At 47.8% G+C, this 27,826-nt stretch overlaps 1 protein-coding gene across 2 annotated transcripts in view; it reads left to right on the top strand.

Moving 5' to 3' along the window:
- The window catches only part of LOC115473836 (MOB-like protein phocein), a 155,259-nt gene that overhangs the window by 1,332 nt on the left and 126,101 nt on the right, over window positions 1–27,826 (top strand). For both annotated transcript variants that reach the window (XM_030208960.1, XM_030208959.1), the window contains exon 2: window positions 8,347–8,511. In XM_030208960.1, coding sequence (XP_030064820.1) covers window positions 8,347–8,511 — 165 coding nt within the window. The remainder of the gene's footprint in view (window positions 1–8,346; window positions 8,512–27,826) is intronic.

The raw sequence follows: 27,826 nt of genomic DNA, 5'->3' as shown, positions 1-27,826 counted from the left end.
CTATTAGGAAAGGCTGAAGAGGCTAGGGCTCTTCAGCTTGGAGAAAAGGCGGCTGAGGGGAGATATGATAGAGGTCTATAAGATAATGAGTGGAATGGAATGGGTCGATGTGGAGCATCTGTTTACGCTTTCCAAAAATACTAGGACAAGGGGGCATGCGATGAAGCTGCAGTGTGGTAAATTTTAAAACGAATCGGAGGAAATTTTTCTTCACTCAACACGTAATTAAACTCTGGAATTCGCTGCTGGAAAAAGTGGTTAAGGTGGTTAACTTAGCGGACTTCAAAAAAGGTTGGATGGCTTCCTGGAGGAAAAGGCCATAGAATGTTATTGAATGGACGAGGGAATAATACACTATTTCTAGGATGGGTGGGACAAATTGCTTGTTCTTTTGGCCGCTGTCGGTGACAGGGTGCTGGGCCCGATGGACCCTTGGTCTGTCCCAACATGGTGATGCTTATGTACTTATGTACCCCAGACTAGAATAGTAAGTTGCTGTTTTATCACTACTTGATTTATTGAACAAGATCTTTCAGATAAAGGCATTTTTTTGTGTTATTTTTAGCTGTGTTTGAGCATCTATCCAGTGCGATAGGTGGTTAATAATCTGCTACCCGATTCATTTCTTGTATTGATTCTATACTGCTCGCTACTAAAAATACATTTTTAAAAGTGAAGGATTAAACTGTAAAAGTGTATTATGGAGTCTGTATGTATTGAAGAAACATGCAGCACAGAAAACTAGGAACCTATGATTTTATATTTAGTTCAAGCTTTTTCTGTTTATCAAAGTGTTATATTTAGGTACCTGCTAGTATTTCCCTATCCCCACAAGGGCTTACAATTTAAGGTCCCTATTTATTAAGCTTTTTGCTCCATAGACAAAGGATTGATGGGATGGGGGGGGGGGGGATACCTTTGGTGGTGAACAGGCCCTTTTTTTATATACTTAACATAACACAATGAAGTGACTTGAAGGATTTGAACTTTGACTTCCTCTGTCTTTATTTCTCAGTTTTTAAGTACAATGAGCTTGAAGAGGATAAAACAGCTCTTTGCATAAATGTACAGGAGGATGTCCTCTTTTTATTGAAAGTTCTGGAAAAAAGGGGTATAGGATGAAGGTGAAAGGGGACAGACTCGAGTAATCTCCTAATCATATTTTCTTCATGGAAAGAGTGATAGTTGCAAGAAGTGATCTCCTAGCAGATATGGAGATGAGGATCATGAATTCAAGAAAGCATGGAAGAAGCACAGAGGCTCTTCAAAGAAGAAGAAAAGATTGTAGGGTTTAGTAGTTAGTATGGATGGGTAGATTGAATAAGCCATATGGTCTTAATCTGCCATCATTTTCTGTATTTAATTGCTGTCTTAGCCCACTTGGATATGCACAACTTTTCAGGTGTTGAAGTTTTTTAAAACCTAGGGCTGTACTTTAGTGATGAGACAATGTTAAAGATCAACACTTTGACTTAACCTTTGATTAAATGTTTTTTTTTTTTGTATTTAGTTACTGCCTAACTTTAGCCTTGATCTGGGAGCCAGGTGGGTGGCATTGAGAAGGAGCCTATTGGGGCCTAGGAGGAAAGTGAGGAGAGAAATAGCAAAACTGCAGGGAGGAAGGAGATATGGAGTGGGGTGTGCTCTTGCCAAGCGAGAAGTGCACACTTCCATATCATCAAGCTGATCAATCCATAGACTGGTGGGTTGTGTCCATCTACCAGCAGGTGGAGATAGAGAGCAAACTTTTGCCTCCCTATATGTGGTCATGTGCTGCCGGAAACTCCTCCTCAGTATGTTCTCTATCTCAGCAGGTGGTGGTCACACACAGCAGCAGCTCTGGCTAGGCCTCCAAGCCTAATCCTTAGGTTTTGTTGAGGCCTGGGGTTGAGGGCTCTTTTGAGCAAGTGCAAACCTGGTGGTGCCAGGTCCCTCCTTTTCTCCCCCCTCCCGCTGGCTCCGTTAAAAAAAAAAAAAAAAAAAAAAAAATTTTAAACGTCTTTAAAGGCGTTTAATTCGACGTTTCTTTAAACGTTCATTGCAGCTACTCACTGGGACACCAGTTCGTTACAGCTCGGAGCGGCAAGCAGGTAATTTTACCTTTTTATAGCGGGCAGGGGGTTCCCCGATTCTTCTCCTCGTGGCAATGGCGTCGGAGGGCGAGGGCGCAAGGGTCGCTCCCCGGATCGCTGGAGCGCTTCTAGAGGGGATGCGGGGGTTTTACAACCTGATTCGCCCTTGATGGGTGACAGTTTAGTGACCGATGAATGTCCCGGTCGTTCCTCAGGCGTGGCGGTTTTTTCCCGCCATAAACGCCCATCCCCCACTCCTCGCCTCCGCCATCTTGGCCGGCCACGCGGCTCGGACGGCTTCTTCGTGGGCCGCCCTTGAGGTTGGAGACATTAATGCCATGAACGCCCTTAATTTGGGCGACGGCACAAGCGGCTAAAGTTAAGCGCCGTTCTTCCCGCGCGGCTCCTTCGCGGAGTTTCGCGCCGGACGCCATTTTGGATGCGCAGCATGTCTCTCCCCCGCTATTGCGAGCGCCGGTTGAGAGTGCGTCTAGGGCTGTTGCCCAGGCTGCGGAAGTGCTCAGTCTGGGGGGTTTCTCCCCCGAGTTTGTTTTGCTGCTGCATCAGGCTTTCCTCATGCAAAACGCTGCCCCTGCTCCCTCTTCTGATAAAGAGGTTGAGGTTCCCAGAGGTAAACGCCCTCGGGTTGATTTCCAGGCCTTGGAGGACTTTGTCTCCTCCGATGTAGATGAGGGCAGCGTGTCTGAGGTCTCCCAACGGTCCTTTGCGGATTCCTTGGAGGAGATAGATCCCCGCTCGGATGGAGCGGATGACCCCTCTGCAGCGCGGCTTTTTAGCCCAGAGGATTTGCCCAACCTGTTTTTACAGGCCATGGACACTTTGAAGATTTCCTCTCCGGAGGACGTCTCTCCCTCAGCCCCTGTTGGCTCTGCCATTATGCTGGGGACGAAGCGCCCGCCTAGATCCTTCCACGTGCATGATGCCATGCACACCTTAATTGCGGCTCAATGGGATGTCCCGGAAACGAGCCTTAAAGTGGCTAGGGCTATGTCCCGCCGCTATCCTTTGGCTGTGAGTGAACGTGAGGCCTATCTGTGGCCTACCGTGGATTCTTTAATCACTGCGGTGACTAAGAAAACGGCGTTGCCGGTGGAAGGTGGCACGGCCCTAAAGGACGCCCAAGACAGAAGATTGGAGGCGGCCTTAAGGTCGTCCTTTGAGGCAGCTGCTTTAAGTTTGCAGGCCTCAGTTTGCGGCTCCTATGTGGCCGGGGCGTGCCTGACTATGGTGCAGCGGGCTTCCCCCTCGGATCTTTCCTTGTGGGCTGATTGGCCGGCCCTGGAATCGGGCTTAGCCTATTTGGCAGACTTGCTGTATGATGTCTTGAGAGCCTCAGCTAAAGGCATGGCTCAGACAGTCTCTGCGCGGCGGTGGCTTTGGCTGAAACATTGGTCTGCTGACCACGCCTCTAAATCCCGCCTGGCTAGATTGCCTTTTAAAGGCAAGCTGCTCTTTGGGGTCGAGCTGGACAAAATCGTGTCCGATCTCGGCACATCTAAGGGCAAGAAATTACCAGAGGTCAGGGCTCGGGCTAGTACTCGTCCCGGTACCTCCAGAGGACGGTTGCTGGAAGCCCGTCGGTACCGCCCGGGCAAGTCGGGTTCCTCTGCCCCCTCTTCCTTCAAGAGGAATTTCTCCCCCAAGCAGCATTCCTTTCGCAGGGACCGCCGTCCCGGAGGTGCTCCCTCCGGTCCTCCCCCAGGGTCTCGTACCCAATGACGGGGCCTTGGTCCACGCCCCAGTGCAGATTGGAGGACGGCTGTCCTCGTTTCTGGGCGAGTGGACCACTATAACTTCAGACGCGTGGGTGCTGGAAGTCATCAGAGACGGCTACAAGCTAGAGTTCTGCCAACCCTTAAGAGACGGGTTTGTACTCTCTCCCTGCAAGTCTCCGGTCAAGCTGTGGCAGTGCAGCAGACCTTGGACAACCTGATCCGCCTGGGTGCGGTCGTTCCGGTGCCAAAAAATCAGATTGGCAAGGGACGTTACTCCATTTACTTTGTGGTTCCAAAGAAAGGAGGTTCTGTCCGGCCTATCCTCGACCTCAAAGGGGTCAATCGGGCCTGGAAAGTGCGGCACTTTCGCATGGAGACTCTCCGCTCTGTTATAGCGGCAGTGAAGGCAGGAGAGTTCTTGGCTTCCTTGGACATCAAGGAAGCGTACCTGCATATTCCCACAACGCTTTCTGCGTTTTACAGTCCTGAGACGACACTTCCAGTTCAGAGCCCTCCCTTTCGGGTTGGCTACTGCTCCGCGGACCTTTTCCAAAGTAATGGGGGTCATAGCGGCCTTCCTGCTAAAGGAAGGAGTACAAGTCCATCCTTATCTGGACGACTGGTTGATCCGAGCCCCCTCTTATGCAGAGTGCGGCAAAGCTATGGACCGGGTAGTTGCTCTGGTGAGCTCCCTGGGATGGATCATCAACTGGAAGAAGAGCCAGCTGCGCCCGACTCAGTCCCTGGAGTATCTGGGAGTTCGATTCGACACCCAAGTGGGCAGAGTGTTCCTGCCAGACAATCGGATTGTCAAGCTTCAGGCTCAGGTGGACTAGTTCCTAGTAGCCTCTCCTATTCGGGCTTGGGACTACGTGCAGCTGTTGGGCTCTATGACGGCCACGATGGAAGTAGTGCCCTGGGCCAGGGCTCATATGAGACCACTACAGCTATCTCTGCTGCTGCGCTGGACTCCGATGTCGGAGGATTATGCTGTGCGCCTTTCCGTGGACCCAGCAGTGCGCAAGGCGCTGAGCTGGTGGACGCAGACAGACAAGTTGTCTGCAGGATTGCCTCTGGTGACCCCGGAGTGGATTGTCGTCACAACAGACGCCTCTTTGATGGGCTGGGGAGCCCACTGCTTGGGAAGGACAGCGCAGGGGCTCTAGTCTCCTGCAGAGGCAAGTGGTCTATCAACCTCCTGGAACTCAGAGCCATTCGGTTGGTGTTATTGGAGTTCATCCCGGTACTGGTGTTGTAGCCTGTACGGGTCCTGTCGGACAATGCCACGGCCGTGGCCTATATCAACCGCCAGGGAGGTACCAAGAGCGCCCCTCTAGCCAAGGAGGCTATGAGTCTTTGCCAGTGGGCGGAAGCGAACCTGGAGCAGCTTTCAGCGGCCCACATTGCCGGAGTCATGAATGACAAGGCGGACTTTCTCAGTCGCCATACCTTGGAGCCCGGAGAGTGGCAACTATCTGCTCAGGCGTTCTTGGACATCACGAAGCGCTGGGGCCAGCCGAGCCTAGATCTGATGGCGTCATCGGCCAATTGCCAAGTGCCGCGCTTTTTCAGCAGAGGACGGGACCCTCGATCCCTGGGAGTAGATGCTCTTCTCCAACAGTGGCCGACACAAGAGCTCCTCTATGTGTTCCCGCCCTGGCCCATGTTGGGCAGGGTGCTAGACCGGGTGGCAAAGCATCCCGGCAGGGTAATCCTGGTGGGTCCGGATTGGCCCAGACGTCCCTGGTATGCGGACTTGATCAGGCTCTCAGTCGAGGATCCCTCTCCCTTTGGTCTTGCGGCCTGGCTATTGAGCGGCAGCGTCTGAGGAAGAAGGGCTTCTCAGACAAGGTCATCGCCACTATGCTGAGAGCGAGGAAGCGCTCTACTTCTACTGCTTACGCCAGGGTTTGGCGTATCTTTGCAGCATGGTGTGAAGCAGGCTCACTTTCTCCCTTCACTGCTCCAATTTCTTCAGTGTTGGCGTTCCTGCAAGAAGGTCTGGAGAAAGGCCTGTCGCTCAGTTCCCTTAAAGTCCAGGTAGCGGCTCTGGCTTGCTTCAGGGGCCGCCTGAAGGGTGCTTCCCTGGCTTCGCAGCCAGATGTGGTGCGCTTTCTCAAGGGAGTTAATCACCTGTGCCCTCCTCTGCATTCAGTGGTGCCTGCGTGGAATCTCAACCTGGTGATAAGAGCATTGCAGAAGCCGCCTGTTGAACCCTTGTCGAGGGCATCTCTGAAAGACCTGACGTTGAAAGCAGTCTTTTTGGTGGCTATCACTTCAGCCAGAAGAGTTTCCGAGCTCCAGGCACTCTCATGTCGAGAGCCTTTTCTGCAGTTCACTGAGGCAGGAGTGACTATTCGCACAGTGCCTTCCTTCCTGCCCAAGATTGTTTCTCGCTTCCATGTGAATCAGCAGCTCTGTCTCCCTTCCTTTCGTAGGGAGGACTACCCAGAGGAGTACTCTGCTCTTGAATATCTGGATGTGAGACGAGTCATCATCAGATACTTGGAAGTGACCAATGATTTCCGGAAATCGGATCATCTGTTTGTCCTGTTTGCAGGTCCTCGTAAGGGTCTGCAGGCTGCTAAGCCTACAGTGGCAAGATGGGTCAAGGAAGCCATTGCAGCGGCTTATGTGGCCGCGGGGAAGGTGCCGCCTATCCAGCTGAAGGCTCACTCCACGAGAGCTCAGGCGGCCTCGAGGGCAGAGGCCGGATCCGTCTCCTTGGAAGAGATATGCAAGGCGGCAACGGGGCTTCGGCTCATACATTCTCCAAGCATTACCGTTTGACTGTGGCTGCACGGGCGGAGGCCCGGTTTGGAGTTTCAGTGTTGAGGTCAGGGATTTCTATGTCCCGCCCTGGGTGAGTACTGCTTCGGTACATCCCACCAGTCTATGGATTGATCAGCTTGATGATATGGAAGGTAAAATTATGTATAATCATACCTGATAATTTTCTTTCCATTAATCATAGCTGATCAATCCATAGCCCCTCCCAGATATCTGTACTGTTATATTCTGGTTGAATTTTAGGTTCAAGTTTAGCCTTCAGTTACTTCAGGAGGACTTCGTGTTCAAGTTCTTCTTTCACTTGGATTCTTCAAGAGTTGAGACGAGTTTGTGTTACAGTGAGCTGCTGCATTCCTCTCCCCTCCGTTTTACGGGGCTGGATTGAGACATAAATTCTGCCGGCACTCCCTCCCGCTTCGTGCGGCTGTAGGGCAGCTTTGTACCCCTCCCGCTTCGGCGGTGTTAGGGTCAGTCAGCTCCTCCCGCGGTTGCGGTTGCAGGATAAGCCAGATCCCCCCGCATCGGCGGGTGTGGTGTCCCTCCCCCGCTCCGCGGGGATGAGCTGGACGGATTCCCCTCCCCCACTTGTGTGGGGATGAGCTGGGTTAATTCCCCTCCCCCGTTTCGGCGGTGGTGAGCTGGGCAGAGTGTCCCTTCGTGGGTGTAATTCTCTAAGTGCTGAGTCCTGCGGATGGAGCTTTGATATCGACATACTGAGGAGTTTCCGGCAGCACATGACCACATATAGGGAGGCAAAAGTTTGCTCTCTATCTCCACCTGCTGGTAGATGGACACAACCCACCAGTCTATGGATTGATCAGCTATGATTAATGGAAAGAAAATTATCAGGTATGATTATACATAATTTTACCTTATACTCCTATCCTTCTTACTTCCCCCTCCTGCCCCCAGAACATTTTTTTTTTTTGGGGGGGGGGAGTACATTCAAGAGACAAAATTGACTTTTATCTTTTAATTTTTTGCTTTTGTAAATATTTTAAATCTGTGACCATACTTTGTTCTCTTAACTAATGGCAGATTGGCCTTTTGATGTAACATAGTTTTATCGGATAATTGAATCTGGCAGCCACGGCATCTAGCCACCCTTCATCCTTTTTGATGCAGCAACCAGTTGGTGGCTTAGAGTGAAACTCCCTGAAACATTAGAAATTGACTGGAATAGTTTAAACTCTCCACCTTCTACTTGCTCAACACTTTAAACTTGCTGCACAGAGAGACTGCAGAATTTTAGTCATTTGTAGTCTGGTCATGAGGAAGCTTCTCTTCTCTTCATTCCAGCTGGTTACATCATAATATACAGAGGTTAAATCCTACATGGCTGCTGACTTGATTTTCAAGGACATAAAAAGTGATTTGGTCTCGTCTGTTGACTTAATCTGTTGTAAGCCTTGGGTATAACCAGAGTAGTGTACTATAAGCAGTTAAGATAAATGTATTGTTGTTTTTCTCCATGATTTTTATTTATTTTGGTAATCAATAGAAATAAAATAGTCCAATAAAAAAGTTAGTTTTATTTTATTTCTATTGATTACTTTTAAAAGTAGACTAACATGGCTACCACATCACTCTATTTATTTTGGGAAAGCTAATATTTAAACAAACCAAGACAGTTCTTAAAATGTTATGATTTTGTTTGATTTAGTTCAGTTTGTAGTTTTAAATATTTTTGTTTTACAAAATGTTTTAACACTTGGTGTGTGTCTTTTTTTTTTTTTTTTTTTTAACAGGCAGGCCAAGCATTTAAGAAATTTATTCCGCTCTTTGACCGTGTCTTGGTCGAACGGTTTGCAGCTGACACAGTGACAAAGGGCGGTATCATGCTTCCAGAGAAGTCCCAGGGTAAAGTTTTACAAGCAACTGTGGTAGCAATTGGCTCAGGCTCCAGAGGGAAGGTAATAACAAATCAAACAAACCTTATTTAAGATGCTGGGTCAGTTATAGAAGAACCAGGAAGGGTGCCGCAGACGTGGAAGACTATGGCCCACTGCGTATAGAAGTATAAACACAGAGTAGCGTGACCAGCAGAGCTCTTCCAGAAACAACAGGAGGACAAAAAGTCAGATGAGAATGCTTTATTCTTAAAATACTCATTGCACCTTGTTTTGACCAAGTGCCTGCCCCAGGGGTCTACGATAGACAATACAATAAACGTCAATAGTGTATTCATAAATCAAACTGAAAATGCTCAAAATACATAAATAAGAATAAAGTAACTGTAAGATGAAAGAATCAGTGTGTGTGTGTATGTATAAAATGTAAACAAAAGGTAGATACATAACATGATAAAACAAATATAATAAACCATTTTAAATATGAAGTAGGTGTTACAAATGAGAAATAAAAATATGAGTACAAAACCCAAAAGTACCAGACCTGTCAAACACAGGGCTTTGGAGGTGTGTGGTGGTGTGCTGATGTAATTTATTTTTTAATTTGCCCCTGAAACAGGTAGTAGCCAAAACATGTTGAGGTAATTAATTAATCAAAAGTATATTGGATCCAATATTTCCATTTACAAGGTTATTTTGGGGACATTAAAGATTTTTATGAAAAATTACTGGCTTACTGCCTGATTGTTGCAATTAAGGTGTCAGAGTCCCTCCTCAGCTACTCCTATGGAGGGAAGGGTGTCTTTACAACTTCTTCAAGGAGTGGACCATTGGAACCTAGAAATCTTGGATACAAGCTGAAATTCTTCATCCTTTTCAGAGCTCCACCCAAGAGAGTGGCGGTCAGACACCTTGGAGGGGCTGGTGCATTTGGGCACCATAGTTCCAGTTCTAAGGAACAAGTAACGTCTGGGAAGATATTTATTTTGCAGTTCCCCAGAAGGAAGGAAGGCTTGTTCTAGACATCAAGCAAGCCAACAGGGTGCTCTGGATTATGTATGTCCAAATGGAGACCTTTCAGTCAGTGATTTCTTCGGTCCAACCAGGTGAGTTACTCAGTTCCGTTGGCTGAGACCTACATCCCAATTTGCCCGCTGCACCAGTGATCCTCCAGTTCACTCTTGGGAAGGCATTTTCAAATCGTGGCCATTCTTTTTGGCCTGTCGAATACTCCCAGGGTATTCTCCAAAGCCATAGTGGTGGCAGCTTAGCTCCACCACTAGAGCATCAGGGTAATCCCTACCTGGGCTGCTTATCAGGACAGCCTAGATATGACCTCCTAAGGTAGCATCTCCCTCCTCCCTCCCCCCCCCCCCCCCCCCAAAAAAAAAAATTCTTGGGCTGGGTGATCCAACTTCTCCAAGAGCAGTCTAGTTCTCTCTGTCTTGAGTACCTGGGAGTCCACTTTGACATGCTGTCAGGTCTTGTTTTTCTACCATCATTAAAGATCCTAAAGCTTCAAATCCAAGTTTGCAATCTGCCTTCTCAGGCATGGGATTACATGTGGGTGCTGGGCTCCATACTGTGACTGGACATGATCCCCTGGGCTAGGGCTCATGAGGCCAATTCAGGCCTTCCTTCCTTTGTCGCTGGTCCTTGATCCAGCAGGACTTCTCTGTCCACATCCCTTGGTGTCAGCAAGCAAGGGGAAGCATATTTTGGTTGCTGAACCGGAATATCCTCCTATGAGGGAGGTCCTTGGCTTCTCGCAACTGGATTGTAGTTGCCAGCGGGCTCATTATCTTCATCCCACAGCCCAGGCCAAATGGTCTGCATTGGAGGTTAGTTAACCAATCAACCATCTGGAACTCTGGGTGATCCAGAAGGTTCTTGAGGTGTTCGCTCGGACACTCCACCTGCAGCTCATCAGTTCTGTCAGACAATTCTTTCTTGGCCTTGGAGGCTCACCTATTTATGTGGGTGGGGAATTTGCAGATCTTGGCAGTGCACATTGCAGGGATTCTGGTTACACAAACGGATTATCTCCGCAGAAACATTAATTCATCAGAGTGGGAGCTTTCCGATTGGGCTTTTGCTTTCAGGCCCTGTCTGGAGGTTATTCCCACCTTGCATCTGATGGCAGAGAACAATGCCAAGGTCCTGTGTGTTTCTTCAGCCAGCGGAGTAAATCTGCTCATTGGGGGTAGATGCTCTGCTCCAGTAGTGGCTGGCTGGCTGACTGACTCCCTTTGCAAGTTTCCTGAGATGGGTGGCACTCCATCCGGGCTAGGTAGTTCTTATGCTCCCAGATCAGCCCAGGAAGCTGTGGTTTTGGCTGGGTGTACCTTTTGATCCCATATTAGCCCAGGAGGCCGTGGTGTGCAGATCTCATTCATCTTCTGGTGGACAAAACTCTTCCTCTGCCCTTGGAGAACCCCCCCCCCCCTTCATTAGGGGTCCGTTCTGATGGAAGATACGTCTTGCTTTGGTCTTATGGCTTGGCTATTGAATGATCACATTTAAGGAGGAAGGATTATCCAGAGGAGGTTCATTACTCTTTTGTAAGTGAAGAAGCACCTCCCTTCTTCGGGGGCCTGTTCTGATGGAAGGTACGTCTTGCTTTGTCTTATGGCCTTGCTATTTAATATATATATTACTGGGGATAAATATTTAAACTAGAAGAACAGATCCCAAAACTATATCACAAAAAACGTTCTTCCTTTAAAATATTTAATTTCTTTTATTACAATACATATATCACATAAAACCACTTATGCTGTGTAAGTTCCGGAACTTGCCCAGTCACACCCTTCACTTCACCACCCATTCACATAAACCTTGTGTGGGCACATTTCTATATATCCATAATCTGTGTACATGCTCCCCAATTGTTGTTTCCTCATTTTCAAATCTTCCACTTGTGTCTTAGATATCGTCCTTAAAGGTTCAAATTATAGTCCTTTTAAATCATAAAAATCTTCTAAATCACATCAAGCAGGAGCACAGTGTTCACAACAAAGTCTCTCCAGCACTCTTCTTGGAGTAGTGTTAGTTCAGCAGAGTGAATCAGTGTAGTGTGTCAAGGGCTTCCTGGAATTTACATACTGTTTCCAGACTTTAAGCACCTTCTCTCTTTTGTTCCTCTTTGTTCCTCGATGCGAGACCGCATTTCGAACACTCCTTCTTCAGGAGGAACATTTCCCTATACCAAAAACAGTACATAGTTTATCTATAACATTTCCCTACTTTCATTCCTATCTATCTCTTTTAACCCCCCCTATACAAACTTATTCAATCTAAATCAAATTCAATAATGAAATCTTTAACCTTTAAATTTTAAGGCAGCCTACCTTAGGAATCATGAGCCCAGCACAGGACCCTCTGTGAGCGTCTCAGCAACTTAAATGACTAAAGCAGGAAATCACACTGCTTCCTTATATCAAATTTCACTGAATCATTTTCACCTGGGGGCAAAACCTACTATGTCCATTCTACCTCCAGGTTCAGACCCCTGGGAGCCACCGTATCCCACTCGAAGATAAATCTCTGTTCAATATACAGCAACTGTGCTGTAACGTCACCCCCTCCTCTGCACGGAGTGATCTGTCTAAGCACCGTGCATTTTAAATCAGCTACTTCATGAGCATGTGCTATCCAGTGGCTGACCAAAGGAGCCTCTTGTTTACTAATTCTAATGTTGCTAGCATGCTCAGCCAGACGTTTTTTTAACTGGCGTTTCGTGTGCCCTATATAGTACATTTGACAAGGGCACACTATACAATAAACTACTCCTACACTGGTGCAATCAGTAATGCTGCGCAAATATTTCTTGGTGGTACCAGGGATCCAAACCCATTGAGTGGACATGGAAAATGTACAAAATGCGCACTTCCCACACGGTGAATGTTGCCCCTGGTTGTTACCATTATTTCTAGGTTTATGTAACAACTCCCCTAGATTAGACATGCGGGAATAGGCTATTTTTGGATGCTCAGCAAACACCGGATGAGTTCTTAGGATGTGCCAGTTCTTATGTATAATATGTCCTATTTCAGAGGCTTTAACAGAAAAAGGCAGAACACAAGATAAAGTGCGATCTATGGATCTTGGGGTGGGGAGAAGTAACCAGGGACGTTGAGCATACAACGCTCTCTTGTATGCTTTTTTAATCACCCCCATAGGGTACCCTCTTTGCAGAAATCTTTGAGTCATAGGCTTAGCTTGTTTTCTAAATTCACTTGTGGTTGAACATATACGTCTAAGTCTCAAAAACTGGCTTATGGGAACCCCTTTCTTGAGAGCAGGATGGTGAAAGCTAGTGTAATGGAGTATGGAATTACGGTCTGTCTGTTTTCTATATATAGTGGTACTGAACTCATTATTATCCATTCTCTTGACCAATATATCCAAAAACTCCATTTTCTCACTATCCATACGAAAGGTGAAGTGCACATGAGTGTCCAATGTGTTCAAATACTCAACAAATTTAAGGGCCTCTTCCCTAGTGCCCTGCCAGAATAAGATCACATCGTCTATGTATCTCTTCCATAGCAGGATATGTTCCTGCCATGGTGAGTGATATACATATTTCTCCTCATACTGAGTCATGTACAGACACGCCAGCGAGGGAGCGACCGTGGCCCCCATGGCCACCCCTCCCCTCTGCACATAAAACTCATTCTGGAAACTGAAATAATTCTGGCAGACCACCAAGGTGAGCAATTGGCTCAACACCTTAACTTTAGCCATAGGCATGGCAGAACGTATCAAATATTCTGATGCCATCTTAATGAGTTGATCCTGAGGAAGGTTGGTATATAATGCTACCACATCTAGCCCAATCATGTGAAATTCACCATCCCGTATGTGTGTTAAATCAATCTCTTCTAGCAATTGAATAAAATGTAAAGAATCTCTGACATATGACTCTGCCTGGCTCATGTAAGGTTTTAAAAACCTGTCCATGAATTGAGATATAGGTTCCAAGACAGAGTCACGTGTCGATACTATAGGGCGGCAGGGGGGATTCTCCAAGGTTTTATGAACCTTGGGTACAAAATATATATACGGAATCTTCGGACACGGATGACATAAAAATCTTTGCTCCTTAATCGTAAGTATACCATTTAATACTGCAGTGTCCACCCACTCATCTATTTGCTGTTTTAACTCTAGAGTGGGATCTCTTCCAATTTTGTTATAAAACTGTTGTTGATTCAATTGATTAAGGGCTTCTCTAACATATTTCTCAGAGTCCATAATAACCGTGGAGCCCCCCTTGTCCGCCCTCTGTATAATAATTTCCTTATTTCTTGCTAGTCTATCAATACTCTGCCTTTGAGAGTAAGAGAGATTACCACCTGCTCTCCCCTCCTGACTCTCTATAGAAGAAAGCTCCGCCAGAACCAGTCTCTGAAAAGTAACAATTGACGGATCGATGGGTCCCGGAGGTACCCATCTAGATTTATACCCAGTACGGGGAAGATAGGAATCCGGTCCTACTACAGATTCTTGTGCCCCAAAAAATAGTCGTAATCGGAGCTCCCTAAAAAACCTATATAGTGCCCGACGCGTAGCAAAAGCATCGTAAGTATTAGATGGTACAAATGAAAGCCCTTTACTTAAAACATGCTGTTCCTCTATAGATAAATTAACCTGTGATATATTGATTATATTACTTTCTTGGCCCCCTTCCTTACTTTTCCCGACGTTTTGCCTGCCTCCTTGGTTTCTATTTGTATTTCTTGGATCTGTTCGGGTAACCTTAAAAAAGAATTAGATAATGTAGTCCCAGATTCCTGCAATCTTCCTGATCTTAAATTTGTTTCCCCTTGATTTCTTTCCTTTATGCCTTCATCATCCCCTGAAGAGTCACTGGAGGAGATCTTAAAATTCACTCTCCGTCCTGCAGTTCTATTTTTTCGTCCCCGGGTCCGTCTATCCATCCACCCATATACGTAACCTTTAGTATAGTCGTACTCATCACGCTTATACTTAGTAATTTGAAATTGAGGAAACAACAATTGGGGAGCATGTACACAGATTATGGATATATAGAAATGTGCCCACACAAGGTTTATGTGAATGGGTGGTGAAGTGAAGGGTGTGACTGGGCAAGTTCCGGAACTTACACAGCATAAGTGGTTTTATGTGATATATGTATTGTAATAAAAGAAATTAAATATTTTAAAGGAAGAACGTTTCTTGCTATTTAATAGTCATGTTTTCACAGCAAGGTCCTTCGGTGGGGGACTTCAAAGAGGCTCAAAACAGAGCCCTCTGAAGGCATCATAGGACAAAACTGAGATTTTGCTAAGGACAGATAGGCAGATGATTAATCCCTTTCAAGAATCTGACCACATGTGGATGGGCCACCAACAACAAATTGTTCACTTGCTCCCTTTAACAAGCCAAGGTTGCCACTTGAAACTTAAAAGAATTCAAGGACAATCCTTTCCTGAAACAGTCAGCCACACCAGGACTTTAACATTCTCCAGACTAGATAGGTAGGCTGTAGAGAAAGTGCTTCCTCACTTGCAAAAGAGTAATGGACCTCCTCCGATCTGCTTAATTGGGGTTGCCATTGCATAAGCAGAGTGAGTTTGAGATTTAGGCTTTCTTATAGAGATCCCTTTGTTGCCTTTACTGGGGGGGGGGGGGGGGGGGGTTAGGATTAGGGAGGACTATGGAATGGATTTTCCCTGGTTTAGGGCCAGATGCACTAAACAATCATTAGAGCCCTTCCCTTACCGATTCCCTTAGTGAATCTGTAAGGAACGGGCATGCATTAAGGAAAGGGAATGCAAATGAGCTGCTCGTTGTGGCTCACTTGCATTCTCTATTCCATCGTTAAACAGTCGGCCAATCGGCCGGTCGAGTATGCGCAGAGCAGCCAAGTGTTATGCTGTCTGCTCTGCGCATGCCAAATACGCCTCCCTGTGCCGCCCGAAGACGCCGTGCTGCTCACCCCCTCCGATGCGGCTTGATCCAGAGGACAGAGCAGTTGAGGACGCCCATAAAAAAAAAAAACGTCCATTTTGGCCGTCATTCCCCCCTTGCAATAAGAAAATCGTCTTTTTTTGGCAGTGCTTCACTCAGCTGAAAGACCAGGAAGTCTCTGAGCCAATCACAGCGCGTTTAGCTTGGCTAATCGCGTTGTGATTGGCTCAGGGACTTCCAGGTCTCAGCTGAGTGAAGCACTGCCAAAAAAAGACGTTATTATTCGAAGGGGGGGGGGGGGGAATGACTGCCAAAATGGATTTTTTTTGATGGGCGTCCATTTTGGCTGTCATTCTTCCCCCCCCCCCCCTCCCCCCAGAATAATAACGTCTTTTTTTTGGCAGCGCTTCACTCAGCTGAGACCTGGAAGTCCCTGAACCAATCACAACGTGTTTATCCGAGCTAAACTCGCTGTGATTGGCTCAGAGACATCCAGATCTCTCAGCTGAGTGAAGCACTGCCAAAAAAGACGTTTTTATTATTGCAGGGAGGGGGGGTGATGAGCAGGGAAACCTCTTCCAGGGTTTAGCAGCAGGGTTAAAGATTGCGGGGGGAATTACTTTTTTTTTTTTTTTACTTTGGGCCAAGTTTTATCCCGCGCAGCCCCAACGAGAGGTACAGACCTCTCGTTAGATTTTCCAGCGTTAAGGCAATCGGAAAAGGTTAGTGCATCTCATTAGAATAGGGTTTCTACACAATTTACTCATCTCTGCATTCCGTTTTCGTTAGCTGCTACTGTCGTCGGGAAAAAAGTCTTTAGTGCATGCCAGAGTTTACTACTTGCTCGTTAAGTTTAGTGCATCTGGCCCTTAGACTATTTGGGTGTTTGCCAGGCACTTCTGCACTACCTGGAAGTCACCAACGATTTTAAGATTTTGTACTGTTTTCTGACCCTAGGAAAGGCCAGGTGGCTTCTAAAGCCACAGTATCTTGCTGGATGAAGGAGATGTTTTCATTCAGCTTATGTTTTGTCAAGGAAGCAGCCTCTGGTGGTGGATCAAGCTCATTCCTTTTTGGGGGGGGGGGGGGGGCTGCTTCCTTCACTGAATATTGTGTGCTCCCTCTGCAATTTTTTTTTATAATTTTTATTGAGAAAAAAAGCATTGATACCTCAACAGATTGAGATACAATATAAAAAGTGACAACCAGTAATAAAAGGAAAGACATCATTCCATACCCTAACAAATAATATCCCCCTGCCTACCCAATCTCAGTTGCACCACTCTCCCAGGCATAGCCCCTTATATGCCTATATGATATTTGGGACCCAGGTGTTCTTCAGCGTCCCAGGGCTCGTTGTAACCCCCCCCCCCCACACACACAAACACACAGATTCCCTCCCCGATACTACTAAGTTGTGGTCTGTATCCTCAGCATCTGGATTGAACTGCCTCAGCCGCTTAGCAGTCATATGCTCCATTTCTCCTAGAAGTTGCAATTTCAGCCCCCAAGCAAATAGAGTGGGACCATCTATTTGCTGCCAATGTGCAGCGATCACAGATTTGGCAGAGGTTAGGCACATCCGTTTAAAGCGGCATTGCCATTTAAGACCCCTCTGATTCCCCAATCCCAATAAGCACCATTTAGGATCTAAAAGAAAGTTCCTTCCCAATTCCATGGAAATGTCCTTTGTCACAGTTTGCCAAAAGTCATCTGTTGACATTCCCACCAAATATGTAGGCCCCTTCTCAACCCCAAAGCTTATTTTGTGAATCTTCACAGGAGTGTAATACAATCGAGTGAGAATCTTATCTTTTTGAAAAATACACATGGAGAGGATTTCTTAATCTCCATGCAGACCGCACGCCATTTACTTACACTCAGCTCACCGCGCAAATCCTGCTCCCAAGCCTCCATAAAAGAATACTTCTGAAAACCTGTACCCCAGAGAAAGCAATAGAGAATTGAAATGACCCCTCTGAGCTTCTCCAGCCCTAGCCAAATGTTTTCACAATGTTCAGTATCTGGGTCTACCTACAGCCAACCCTTTTGTGTCATATAATGTTCAACTTGTAGATTGATGAATAAATCCTTAGCAGGTATAGTGAATTTCTCCTGTAATTCTGAAAAATTGAGATCCCCCCCCCCCCCCCACACACACACATCTAGCAAGTCTCTATACCTAAGCAATCTCAACTTCACCCACTTCTGTAAATTAGGGATCCCTTGTCCAGCTAGAAAGGTGGGTTCAGCCACAATGTAGGCTAGAGAGGATGTATGGCGTTCCCGGCTCAGCTTTGATTTGAGAAAACTCCATAAAGTCAACAAATGTAGCACCCAAGGATTATTGGTAAATTTTAATTTTTTTTTTTTGTAGACCTTAAAAGAGTAAGAAGTCCAGAGGCATGACCGCAATGCAACCCCATGCTGTTCAAGTCGACCCACTACCGATTGCAGACCACCATCCCAAGCCAATACTATCCTTAACTGACAAGCCCAATAATACCAGAAAAGATTAGGGACACCCCACCCTCCCAACTCTACAGCCTGCCCATACTATGTTCCTATGAAGCCTAGAAGGACGATCTCCCCACCAGAATCTTGCTTTGTAACTTGGCGAACATTCACCAGTAGGGTTTGAAAGAGAAACAGTGAATGGAGTAGTACATTCATCTTAACAGCAGCAATATCCGCGCCATTGGTGTAAATCACGTTGAATCTGCTGAAATAAGGGGGGATAATTTGTGAACACCCCATGTCCAATCCCAAGAGATCTGAATATTTGAAGCTGCCCATCGGAAAGGAAAGTCTCCGTGTAGCTGCATCTCATCCGTAGAGGTAGTAGTGATTCAGATTTGTCATAATTGATTTTAAACCTGGACAATTCGCCATACGCTTGGAATTCCCTCGGCAGCATGGGTAACATTAACCCAGGGGAGCCCACATAAAACAGATGGGTTTGTTTCGTTTGCGCTCATGTAGTCCGGCAGATAGCAGCAGGGAAGGGAAACTGGTGGGTTCTATTTGGTGTTGCTGCCATAGACTCGTGCAGGTAGCAGCCTGGAGGAGGTTTGATTTGAAGAGGGAGTGACGTGGGGGAGGGGGAGAGAGATGGAGCAGTCATAAGATTAAGGAGGTGTCAGTGCGACATGGTGGGGGGTGTGAGAAGAGGCATGACTATTATAGCTTCAAATGTTGGGGGATAGGCAATTCTAGATGGAGGGGGCAGAAACAGAGATTGGGCAATGGTGAGATAGAAGGGGGGTGTTTTATGGAGAAGCAATGAGGGCTGAGACAGGGACAATTTTGAATTGGAGGCGAAAAGGGGCAATGTTCAGTGAGGGCAAAAGAGAGAGACGGAAGAGATTATGGATGGCCAAGAGGGGGAGACACTGCATGGCTGGGGCAGGGGAGCAGAAAGAGGAGATGCCATATGGCAGGCAGAAAAACAGGTGATTCTAGATGGAGGAGAAGAGAGAGGAAGGGGGAGGAGAAGATACTGCATGACTGGGAGGATGGAAAAATAGGAGATTGCTGCATGGATGGCAGGAAAAAGAGAAACCCACAGACAAATGTTGTATGTCTGAGGAGAGAGAGGGAAGAGTTGGTAATAGATTGGGGAATTAGAAAAGCAAAAGGGGAGGACCTGAATGAGAGCTGGAAAGCTCTAAGTAGGTGCAGGTTAAAAACAAAAAAAAGAGGGTAGGGTTGAAGGCTGGATACTAAGAGTGAATGAAATCAGAGTGGACAGATGCAGTAAACAGAAGAAAGCTGAATGGAAAATATCAATGTCAGAGATGGAAGTAGTGGAAGAGCTGAAGAAAACGGAGACAAATGAAAAATGAAGAGGAGACCTTGGAAAGAGTTATGAGAAGATAGGAAAACAGTAACAGAGATTGACCTACAATTAAATGGCCAGACAATAAACAGAAAAAAATAATTTTATTTTTAAATTTAGGGTGAAATAATGCAGAATGTTAGCCTATATTAAAATTAATAAATACAGCCCACCCCAGAAAATAGTGAGTCCTTTTTATTGGACTAAATACATTTGTCTAGTTTTCAGAGGCCAAAATCTAAATTCCTCAGGTTAAGTAAACTATACTGACGTGAGGAAGGAGGTTTTGACCTCTGAAAGCTAATCAAAAAAATTATTAAATTAGTCCAATAAAAAGGTATCACCTTATTTTGCTTTTTATTTTTATGTATTTTTAATTTCACGAGTGGAATGTGTTAATTTTTAAATTTTCATCTATTGTCTTTATTTTGCACAGTAGAGAAGGAAATGCATTACTGTTTCTAGTTCTCTGGTGTTGCATGCAAAGTCCAGTTTCAGTTTAACTTTTGTCTACTTGTTTCTATCTTTAGTTTGTGGGTACTTATCCTGTGCTTGGTGAGGGTCTGTCTGTGTGAAAAAGTCCAGTTATTCTTATAGCATTTAATGTATTGCGAAGAACTGATCTGTAGTAATCCAGTTTGTTTAGTAGGTATAGTAATGTTCTCGTGTCCACTGATATGTTTACAGCATTACCTTTTCCTTGGTAGGCCTTTATGTGACTCTTGGAAGTAAGTGCTATGATGGTATGGTAAATTTGCTCCTATTTGTTTAAACTATTTCCATTTAATTTCATTGTGTTCCCTAGTCTTTGTACTTTCAATTCACTTTTACTGGTTCTACATCACTCAGGATTTTGTAGACCTCGATCATATCCTCCCCTCGGCCATCTCTTTTCCAAGCTGAGGAGCCCTAACCCACTCAGGATTTTGTAGACCTCGATCATATCCTCCGCTCGACCATCTCTTTTCCAAGTTGAGGAGGCGTTCCATTCCCTTTGTCATATTGGTTGAGAGATATATGCCACTGCAGTAATTTGCAGGATACTGTGATGTGTGTTGAGAGGTTGACCAGACTCAACTATTATAATGGCAAAGTTTAAGTTATGGGATAATGCAACTTTATTTAAATGTGTGCATGTGGTTTGTTGATGCAGGATTGACTTTTCCTATATAATAATTCTCACTTCCAACGTTCTAATGTGCCTGGTACTGTGGCTCCCTCGGAGGTGGTCTGCCAGGCAGTTTAGAATGCACTGACGTCAGTGATGTCACTGACAGCAGATTCCAAGGCAAGGGGAGGAGTAGGGAAACACACGGAGCGTGTTTCCCTACTCCTCCCCCTGCCTGGGAAACAGCTGTCAGTGCCCCCCCATCGGCGCAACACCCAAGCCCCTGCCCTGCAAAACCGCGAGCCAGGCAGGGGGAGGAGTAGGGAAACATGCTCTCCTCCCCCTGCCTACCAATCAGCTCTCAGTGCCCCCCCCCTCGGCGCAGCACCCAAGCCCCTACCCCCCCCCTCGATGCATCGCCCCCCCCCCCCTCGGGCACATCAACTCCCTTGCCACCCGCAGCCGCCAATACTAACGCTGTCCGGCCGCTGCTGCTTCTCCTGTGGAGCAGCAGTGGCCGGTACAAAAAGAAAAAAGCCAAAAAAAGATTTTTAACCTGAAATGCGGCTCCGTAGACAGCCATCTGGCATTGGCTGTCGTCACTGCAGCCGTTCCTCCTCTCCCCTCCACATCACTGCCCCTGCAGGAAGACCCCGGAGGAGCGCAGTGATGTCAGGGGAGAGGAGGAGCGGCTGCAGAGATGACAGCCAATGCCAGATGGCTGTCTAGGGAACCGTGTTTCAGGTTTAAAATCTTTTTTTGGCTTTTTTCTTTTTGTACCGGTCGCTGCTGCTCAACAGGAGACGCAGCAGTGGCCGGACAGCGTTAGTATTGGCGGCTGCGGGTGGCGAGGGGGTTGATGTGCCTGAGGGGGGGGTAGGGGCTTGGGTGATGCGCTGGGGGGGTAGGGGTTTGGGTGATGCGCCGAGGGGGGAGGGGAGGGTCGCTGGACATGGGTAGCTGGAGGGGGCAGGGGGAGGGGAGGGTCGCTGGACATGGGTGGCTGCAGGGGGAGAGGAGGGTCGCTGGACATGGATGGCTGCAGGGGGGCAGGGAAGAGGGAGGTGGGGAGGGGGTCCTGAGACCAGATGGGTGGCTGCATGGGGAGGGCAGGGGAGACAGAAGGGATGCTGCAGGGGGAGAGGAGGGTCACTGGACATGGGTGGCTGCAGGGGAGAGAGGTGGGTTGCTGGACATGGGTGGCTACAGGGGGGGCAAGGGGAAAGGAGAGGAGGGTCGTTGGACATGGGTGGCTGCAGGGGGGCAGGGGAGAGGAGCTGGACATGGGTAGCTGCAGGGGGAGAGGAGGGTTGCTGGACATGGGTGGCTGAAGGGGGAGCAGGGGAAAGAGAAGGGCTGCTGCACATGTGTGACTGCAGGGGCAGAGGAGGGTTGGTGGGGAGGAGGTCCTGAGACCAGATGGGTGGCTGCAGGGGGGGGCAGGGGAGACAGGAAGGATGCTGCAGGGGGGGGATTACCTTGCTAGCACCCGTTTCATTGCCTACCGAAACGGGCCTTTTATACTAGTGTTTACATAAAAATCAGTTTATCAAGTGCACATTTCAGTTTCTGTTTGAGCATTCTTCATGGTTTGAGCCTGAGGAAGGAGACCTTTTTTCTAGCAGGTCAGTTTATCGCCTTGCTCCCGTTGCTTTATCAAAATATTGAAGTGTGGCACTGAGCACTGGATCTGAAGGCACAGTAGCCTAATGGTTAGTGCAGTGGGTTCAGAACCTGGGGAACTGGGTTCAGTTCACACTGTAGCTCCTTGTGACCCTGGGCAAGTCACTTATCTCTCCATTGCCCCAGGTACAAAAAACACCTTTGATTGTGAGCCCAATAAGGAGTACCTGCATATAATTTTAAAAAAGTAAACCACTTTGGTTGTACTACAGAAAGAGGTCATGGATTTGATATACTGCTTATCTCCATTTGCCGGTAGATGGACATAACCCACTCATGCTACATTTATTTGTTGCATTGAAGGAAATAAAATTAATGGGTAAGAGCTAATTTCCCCATGCAAAAGAACAGAATGATCAGACCCTGCTTTTAACAAGTTAACACAACAAATGTTCCATCACCTCTATTCCTTCTTTCCAGATCTCTGCTCTGTGCCAGTTGATTAGCTTGGCTAAGTAACTCAAACCTAGTGCATTTTTAACCAAGGGAAAATTCCAAATAAAAAATCCATTTTGACATCTTTTCTAGTCTCGCTGAATGCATTTTGCCTACAAAAGGAATCCCAAAATCCATTCACAGCTGTTAATTTTCACTTTATGGGCAGAAAGTCTGTGAAGAAATGTCACCTATTCTCAGGCCAAGTAAACTGAAATATTAGTCTGTCTCGGGCTAAAAGTTTGAGTGTAGAGTCTTTCATTGTGAATGGAAGATAGATCATTCGTGGGCATTTTGTTTGTGGAGGGGTTTTTGTTGTTTGTTTTTATTTTTTCGAGGGGGGGGTTGTAAATTACGTGGGTCACAGTGGTATAAACGGAAAACCTGAACATGTCTGTGGCTATATTTTTCATGTTTAGTTTCTTAAACTCTTCATATGCTGCTTCATCTCTAGTTCTTTTAAACAAGACGCGCAGCATTCTGAGCAAAATCAAATCAAGCTGGGAATTAATGTCTGAATTTGTTCTGAGCTTTCCCATTCCCTTCTGTACACTGAGCAAGTCTGCTTAGAATCACTTTTCTGTGTTCTGTGATTACTACCTCCTGGGGAATGCTGTGAAACTGTGTGTTGGCAGATTTTGATTGTAAGCTCTGTGGAGCAGGGACTGTCTCTCTTCATGTTCAAGTGTACAGTTCTGCGCACGTCTAGTAGCGCTATAGAAATGATTAGTAGTAGTAGTATTTTGCATCAAGGCAGAGAGGTAGAGATCTGGTTAAAATCTGTTGGTACCACTTCTGTGCTATTCTCGTGACTGAACAACATAGGAATTGAGAACCACATTGATAGCGTGCTTGAAGAGCTTTACAGCGCAGGAAACTTACAGCAGCTTAAGTTTGAATGAGGGAGGGCCAAGTCATCCAATGAGAAAAGAAGATGAGGAAGGTTCTTGGGAAGCAAGGGGCTAAGGAAAAATGGGAGAAGAGCCAGTGGAAGAGAAGATAAGCTGGAGGAGACTAGGTGTGGGGAATTCTCCGAGGACAAGCAGGCTGCTTGTTCTCACTGATGGGTGACGTCCACGGCAGCCCCTCCAATCGGAAACTTCACTAGCAAAGTCCTTTGCTAGCCCTCGCGCGCCCGCGGCCGTCTTCCCGCCCGAAACCGGCTCGAGCCGGCCAGTCTTCTTTTGTCCGCACTCGGTACGGTCGTGTTTCGCCGTGTCGGGCCCCGGAAAGTTGACCTCGCGCGTCCAAATTGTTTTTTGAGCGTGTTTTTTCTTCGGAAAAGCTTTTTCTAAAGTCGGGAAGTGCTCCGGAAACCCTCCACCGGGTTTCGTGTCAATCCTCCCCGTACTTCCAGCTTTTTGCCCCGGTAAGTTTTCTTTCGTCGTCGGGGTAGGCCTCTTTTTGGCCTCGGTCGAGATTTTTCTCCCTCTAAATTTTGGTGCTTCAATTTTCGCCATTTCGGCTTTTGATTTCGCCGGCGTGATTTTTCCGCCCATGACATCGAAGCCTTCCAGCGGCTTCAAGAAGTGCACCCAGTGCGCCCGGGTTATCTCACTCACTGATAGACACTCGTCGTGTCTTCAGTGTCTGGGGGCCGAGCACCGCCCTCAGAACTGCAGTCTGTGTTCCCTGCTTCAAAGGCGGACTCAGGTAGCGAGACTAGCCCAGTGGAACGTGTTGTTCTCGGGCTCTTCGTCGGCATCGGCACCGGGATCTTCGAGTGCATCGACGTCGTCAGCGTCCAGACCATCTTCCTCAGCCGCCCTTGCATCGAGCGCATCGAGGCATCGGGCCTCTGCATCGGCGCCGAGACATCGGATAGCTGCATCGACGTCGGTGGTACCAGGACCTCGTCTGCTGATGTCGTCGGACGGTGGTGCATCGGGTGGAGTGCAGGTGAGGGCTGTCCATTCCCCTGCTGGTGGCGGTGAGCCCTCGGGTGGGTCTCCTCCTACCCTGAGGGCTCCTGCGGTACAGCCCCCCCGAGATCGACCCTCTTCGGTCTCGGCCCCGAGGAAGCGACGGGTGGATTCGACGTCCTCCTCGTCGGTGCCGGGGAGCTCCGGTGACATGCTTCGGAAGAAGTCGAAGAAGCATCGACACCGTCCCCTCCCCGCGTCGGCACCGAGAGCTCTGGGTCGCCGAGGGAGTCGGCACCCAGCAGGCATCGGCACCGAGGGACCGCTCACCCTCTGTTCAGGAGGTGTCGATGCGCTCCGCTCTGGACAGCCCGGAACAGCCTCCACGCCCGGAACAGGTACTGACGTCGACGCCTGCATCGACCTCCATGCCTTTCTCTGCAGCCGCTCTGAACGAGAGCCTCCGGGCCGTTCTCCCAGAGATTCTGGGGGAGCTGTTGCGCCCTACCCCTCCGGTACCGGCGGTGCTTGCGCCTCCGGTACCGTCGAGCGTGGCGCCGGCTGGCCCATCGCCCGGGGTGAGGTCCCCGACGTCGGTACCGCGTGCGGTGCCGACTGCGGCCACCTCCCAGGAGGGCTCCCCGACTACGTCGGCGGAGGGAGCTTCGCCGATGCGGGCGAGGGAGTCTACCTCTCGACGCCCCCATCGTGGACGTGGCTCCACGGAGTCGAGCCGGGCCCGGTTGCAGACGCAGGTCCGTGAACTTGTGTCTGACACCGAGGGTGAGGCCTCGTGGGAAGAAGAAGAAGATCCCAGATATTTCTCTGACGAGGAGTCTGAGGGTCTTCCTTCTGATCCCACTCCCTCTCCTGAAAGACAGCTTTCTCCTCCTGAGAGTCTGTCTTTTGCTTCCTTTGTCCGGGAGATGTCTACGGCCATCCCCTTCCCGGTGGTTGTGGAGGACGAGCCCAGGGCTGTAATGTTTGAGCTCCTGGACTATCCTTCTCCACCTAAGGAAGCGTCCACTGTTCCCTTGCATCATGTCCTAAAAAAGACATTGCTTGCGAACTGGACGAAACCTCTAACTAATCCCCACATTCCCAAGAAGATCGAGTCCCAGTACCGGATCCATGGGGACCCAGAGCTGATGCGCACCCAGTTGCCTCACGACTCTGGAGTTGTGGATCTGGCCCTAAAGAAGGCTAAGAGTTCTAGAGAGCATGCTTCGGCGCCCCCGGGCAAAGACTCTAGAACCTTAGACTCCTTTGGGAGGAAGGCCTACCATTCCTCTATGCTCGTGTCCAAGATCCAGTCTTACCAGCTCTACACGAGCATCCACATGCGGAACAATGTGCGGCAGTTGGCGGGCTTGGTTGATGCTCTTCCCCCTGAGCAAGCCAAGCCTTTTCAGGAGGTGGTCAGGCAGCTGAAGGCGTGCAGAAAATTCCTGGCCAGAGGAGTTTATGACACTTTTGATGTTGCGTCCAGGGCCGCTGCTCAAGGTGTGGTGATGCGCAGGCTCTCATGGCTGCGTGCCGCCGACCTGGAGAATAGAATCCAGCAGCGGATTGCGGACTCTCCTTGCCGTGCGGATAACATTTTTGGCGAAAAAGTCGAACAGGTGGTAGAGTCTCTCCACCAGCGGGACACCGCATTCGACAAATTCGCCCGCCGGCAGCCTTCAGCTTCTACCTCTACAGGTAGACGATTTTTCGGGGGAAGGAAGACTGTTCCCTATACTTCTGGCAAGCGTAGGTACAATCCTCCTTCCCGACAGCCTGCGGCCCAGGCTAAGCCCCAGCGCGCTCGCTCTCGTCAGCAGCGTGCGACTCAGCAAGGCCCCGCGGCTCCCCAGCAAAAGCAAGGGGCGAGCTTTTGACTGGCTCCAGCAGAGCATAGCCGACATCCGAGTGTCAGTGCCGGGCGACCTGCCAGTCGGGGGGAGGTTGAAAGCTTTTCACCAAAGGTGGCCTCTCATAACCTCCGATCTGTGGGTTCTCCAAATAGTCCGGCAAGGATACACCCTCAATTTGGCCTCAAAACCTCCAAATTGTCCACCGGGAGCTCAGTCTTACAGCTTCCAGCACAAGCAGGTACTTGCAGAGGAACTCTCCGCCCTTCTCAGCGCCAATGCGGTCGAGCCCGTGCCATCCGGGCAAGAAGGGCTGGGATTCTATTCCAGGTACTTCCTTGTGGAAAAGAAAACAGGGGGGATGCGTCCCATCCTAGACCTAAGGGCCCTGAACAAGTATCTCGTAAAAGAAAAGTTCAGGATGCTTTCCCTGGGCACCCTTCTCCCCATGATTCAGCAAAACGATTGGCTATGCTCTCTGAATAGCTGGGGACAGGTAGGGAAGCAGGCAAGGTAAGTGGGGGTGGGGGTTTTGAAGGGGAAGCAGGTAAGATGAGGGGGGTGTGAATAGAAGCAACAAGATGTGTGGGCCAGAGAATGTTGAAGAGGGACAAGTTGAGATTAGGGGTGGAGATGGTGTGTTATGCAGAGGTGAAGTGATCTACTGCTGTAGGGATGCCATGTGTTTCATTTGGTAATTCATGGAGCCCAAACAGGAATTGTGGGTAGTAGTTCCCCCCCCCCCCCCTTCCTGTTTTGACACGTTATAGCAACAAGTGTGAATACAACTGTGCTGCAAGAAGTTGACAATGCCTGCAGTGCAGAGCTCCTCTTGAACTTGGTGAATTGCTGAAATTTAAAAAAAAAAAAATTTGCCAGAAGTCTCAACTAATATAGTACCCTATTACTATACTCGGGGGAAATTCTGCACCAAAAGCTTTTTAAAATTATCTTTGAGATATTTTCTGTTTAAGTACATATGCAGAATTTTAAACTTTAGCACACTTGTCCAGGAATGCTCAACCTGTCCTTGATGCTCCTCAATGAACATGCATGAGTTTTTGCAACATAAGTTTGCATTTTTAAAGTAGATAGCTTGAACACTGGACTAGGTATGTCCCAAGGTCTAGGTTGAGACCCCCATGAGCTTTATGGAAAGGATAATCCGGACATAGTTTTGAGAGCCAGCAGTAGAGATTTACAAATAAGGATCATAGTTCAACTAATGTCCAAGGTAGATGAAATTGTAGTTATGGAAAATGGGGAGAGCTAGAAACTAAATTGAGAAACAGAGAAAAATGGCATATCCAGTCTACCCATCTACACAGCTACTAAACATCACAACCCCTGAGTTCTGTGCCATGTCATATCAAATGCTGTCTTTTTTTTTTTTTTTCTACTTGGAGGTTGTTCCTAGCGATGCACTAATGTTTAATGTAAGACTTGATACTGCTTCTGCCTTAAAGCAGTTTACAATTTACGGCATAACATAGAAAGAAAGGAACTATAATTCACAGATAGAAAAGAGAAATTCAGACAGAGCAGGCAGGAAAGAGGAGTAGCCATGCTTCAAAGACAGGATATAGACAAGTGGGAAAGCTGGGAGAAAACAGATGGGTCTTTAGGGCCGACTAAACTTAAGGTAAGGTTGCAGAGCATA

Source organism: Microcaecilia unicolor, chromosome 7 (assembly GCF_901765095.1).
Source record: "Microcaecilia unicolor chromosome 7, aMicUni1.1, whole genome shotgun sequence".
NCBI classification, from domain to species: domain Eukaryota; kingdom Metazoa; phylum Chordata; class Amphibia; order Gymnophiona; family Siphonopidae; genus Microcaecilia; species Microcaecilia unicolor.
Note: the sequence above shows the minus strand (reverse complement) of the source record. Positions and strands in the feature narration are given on the sequence as shown.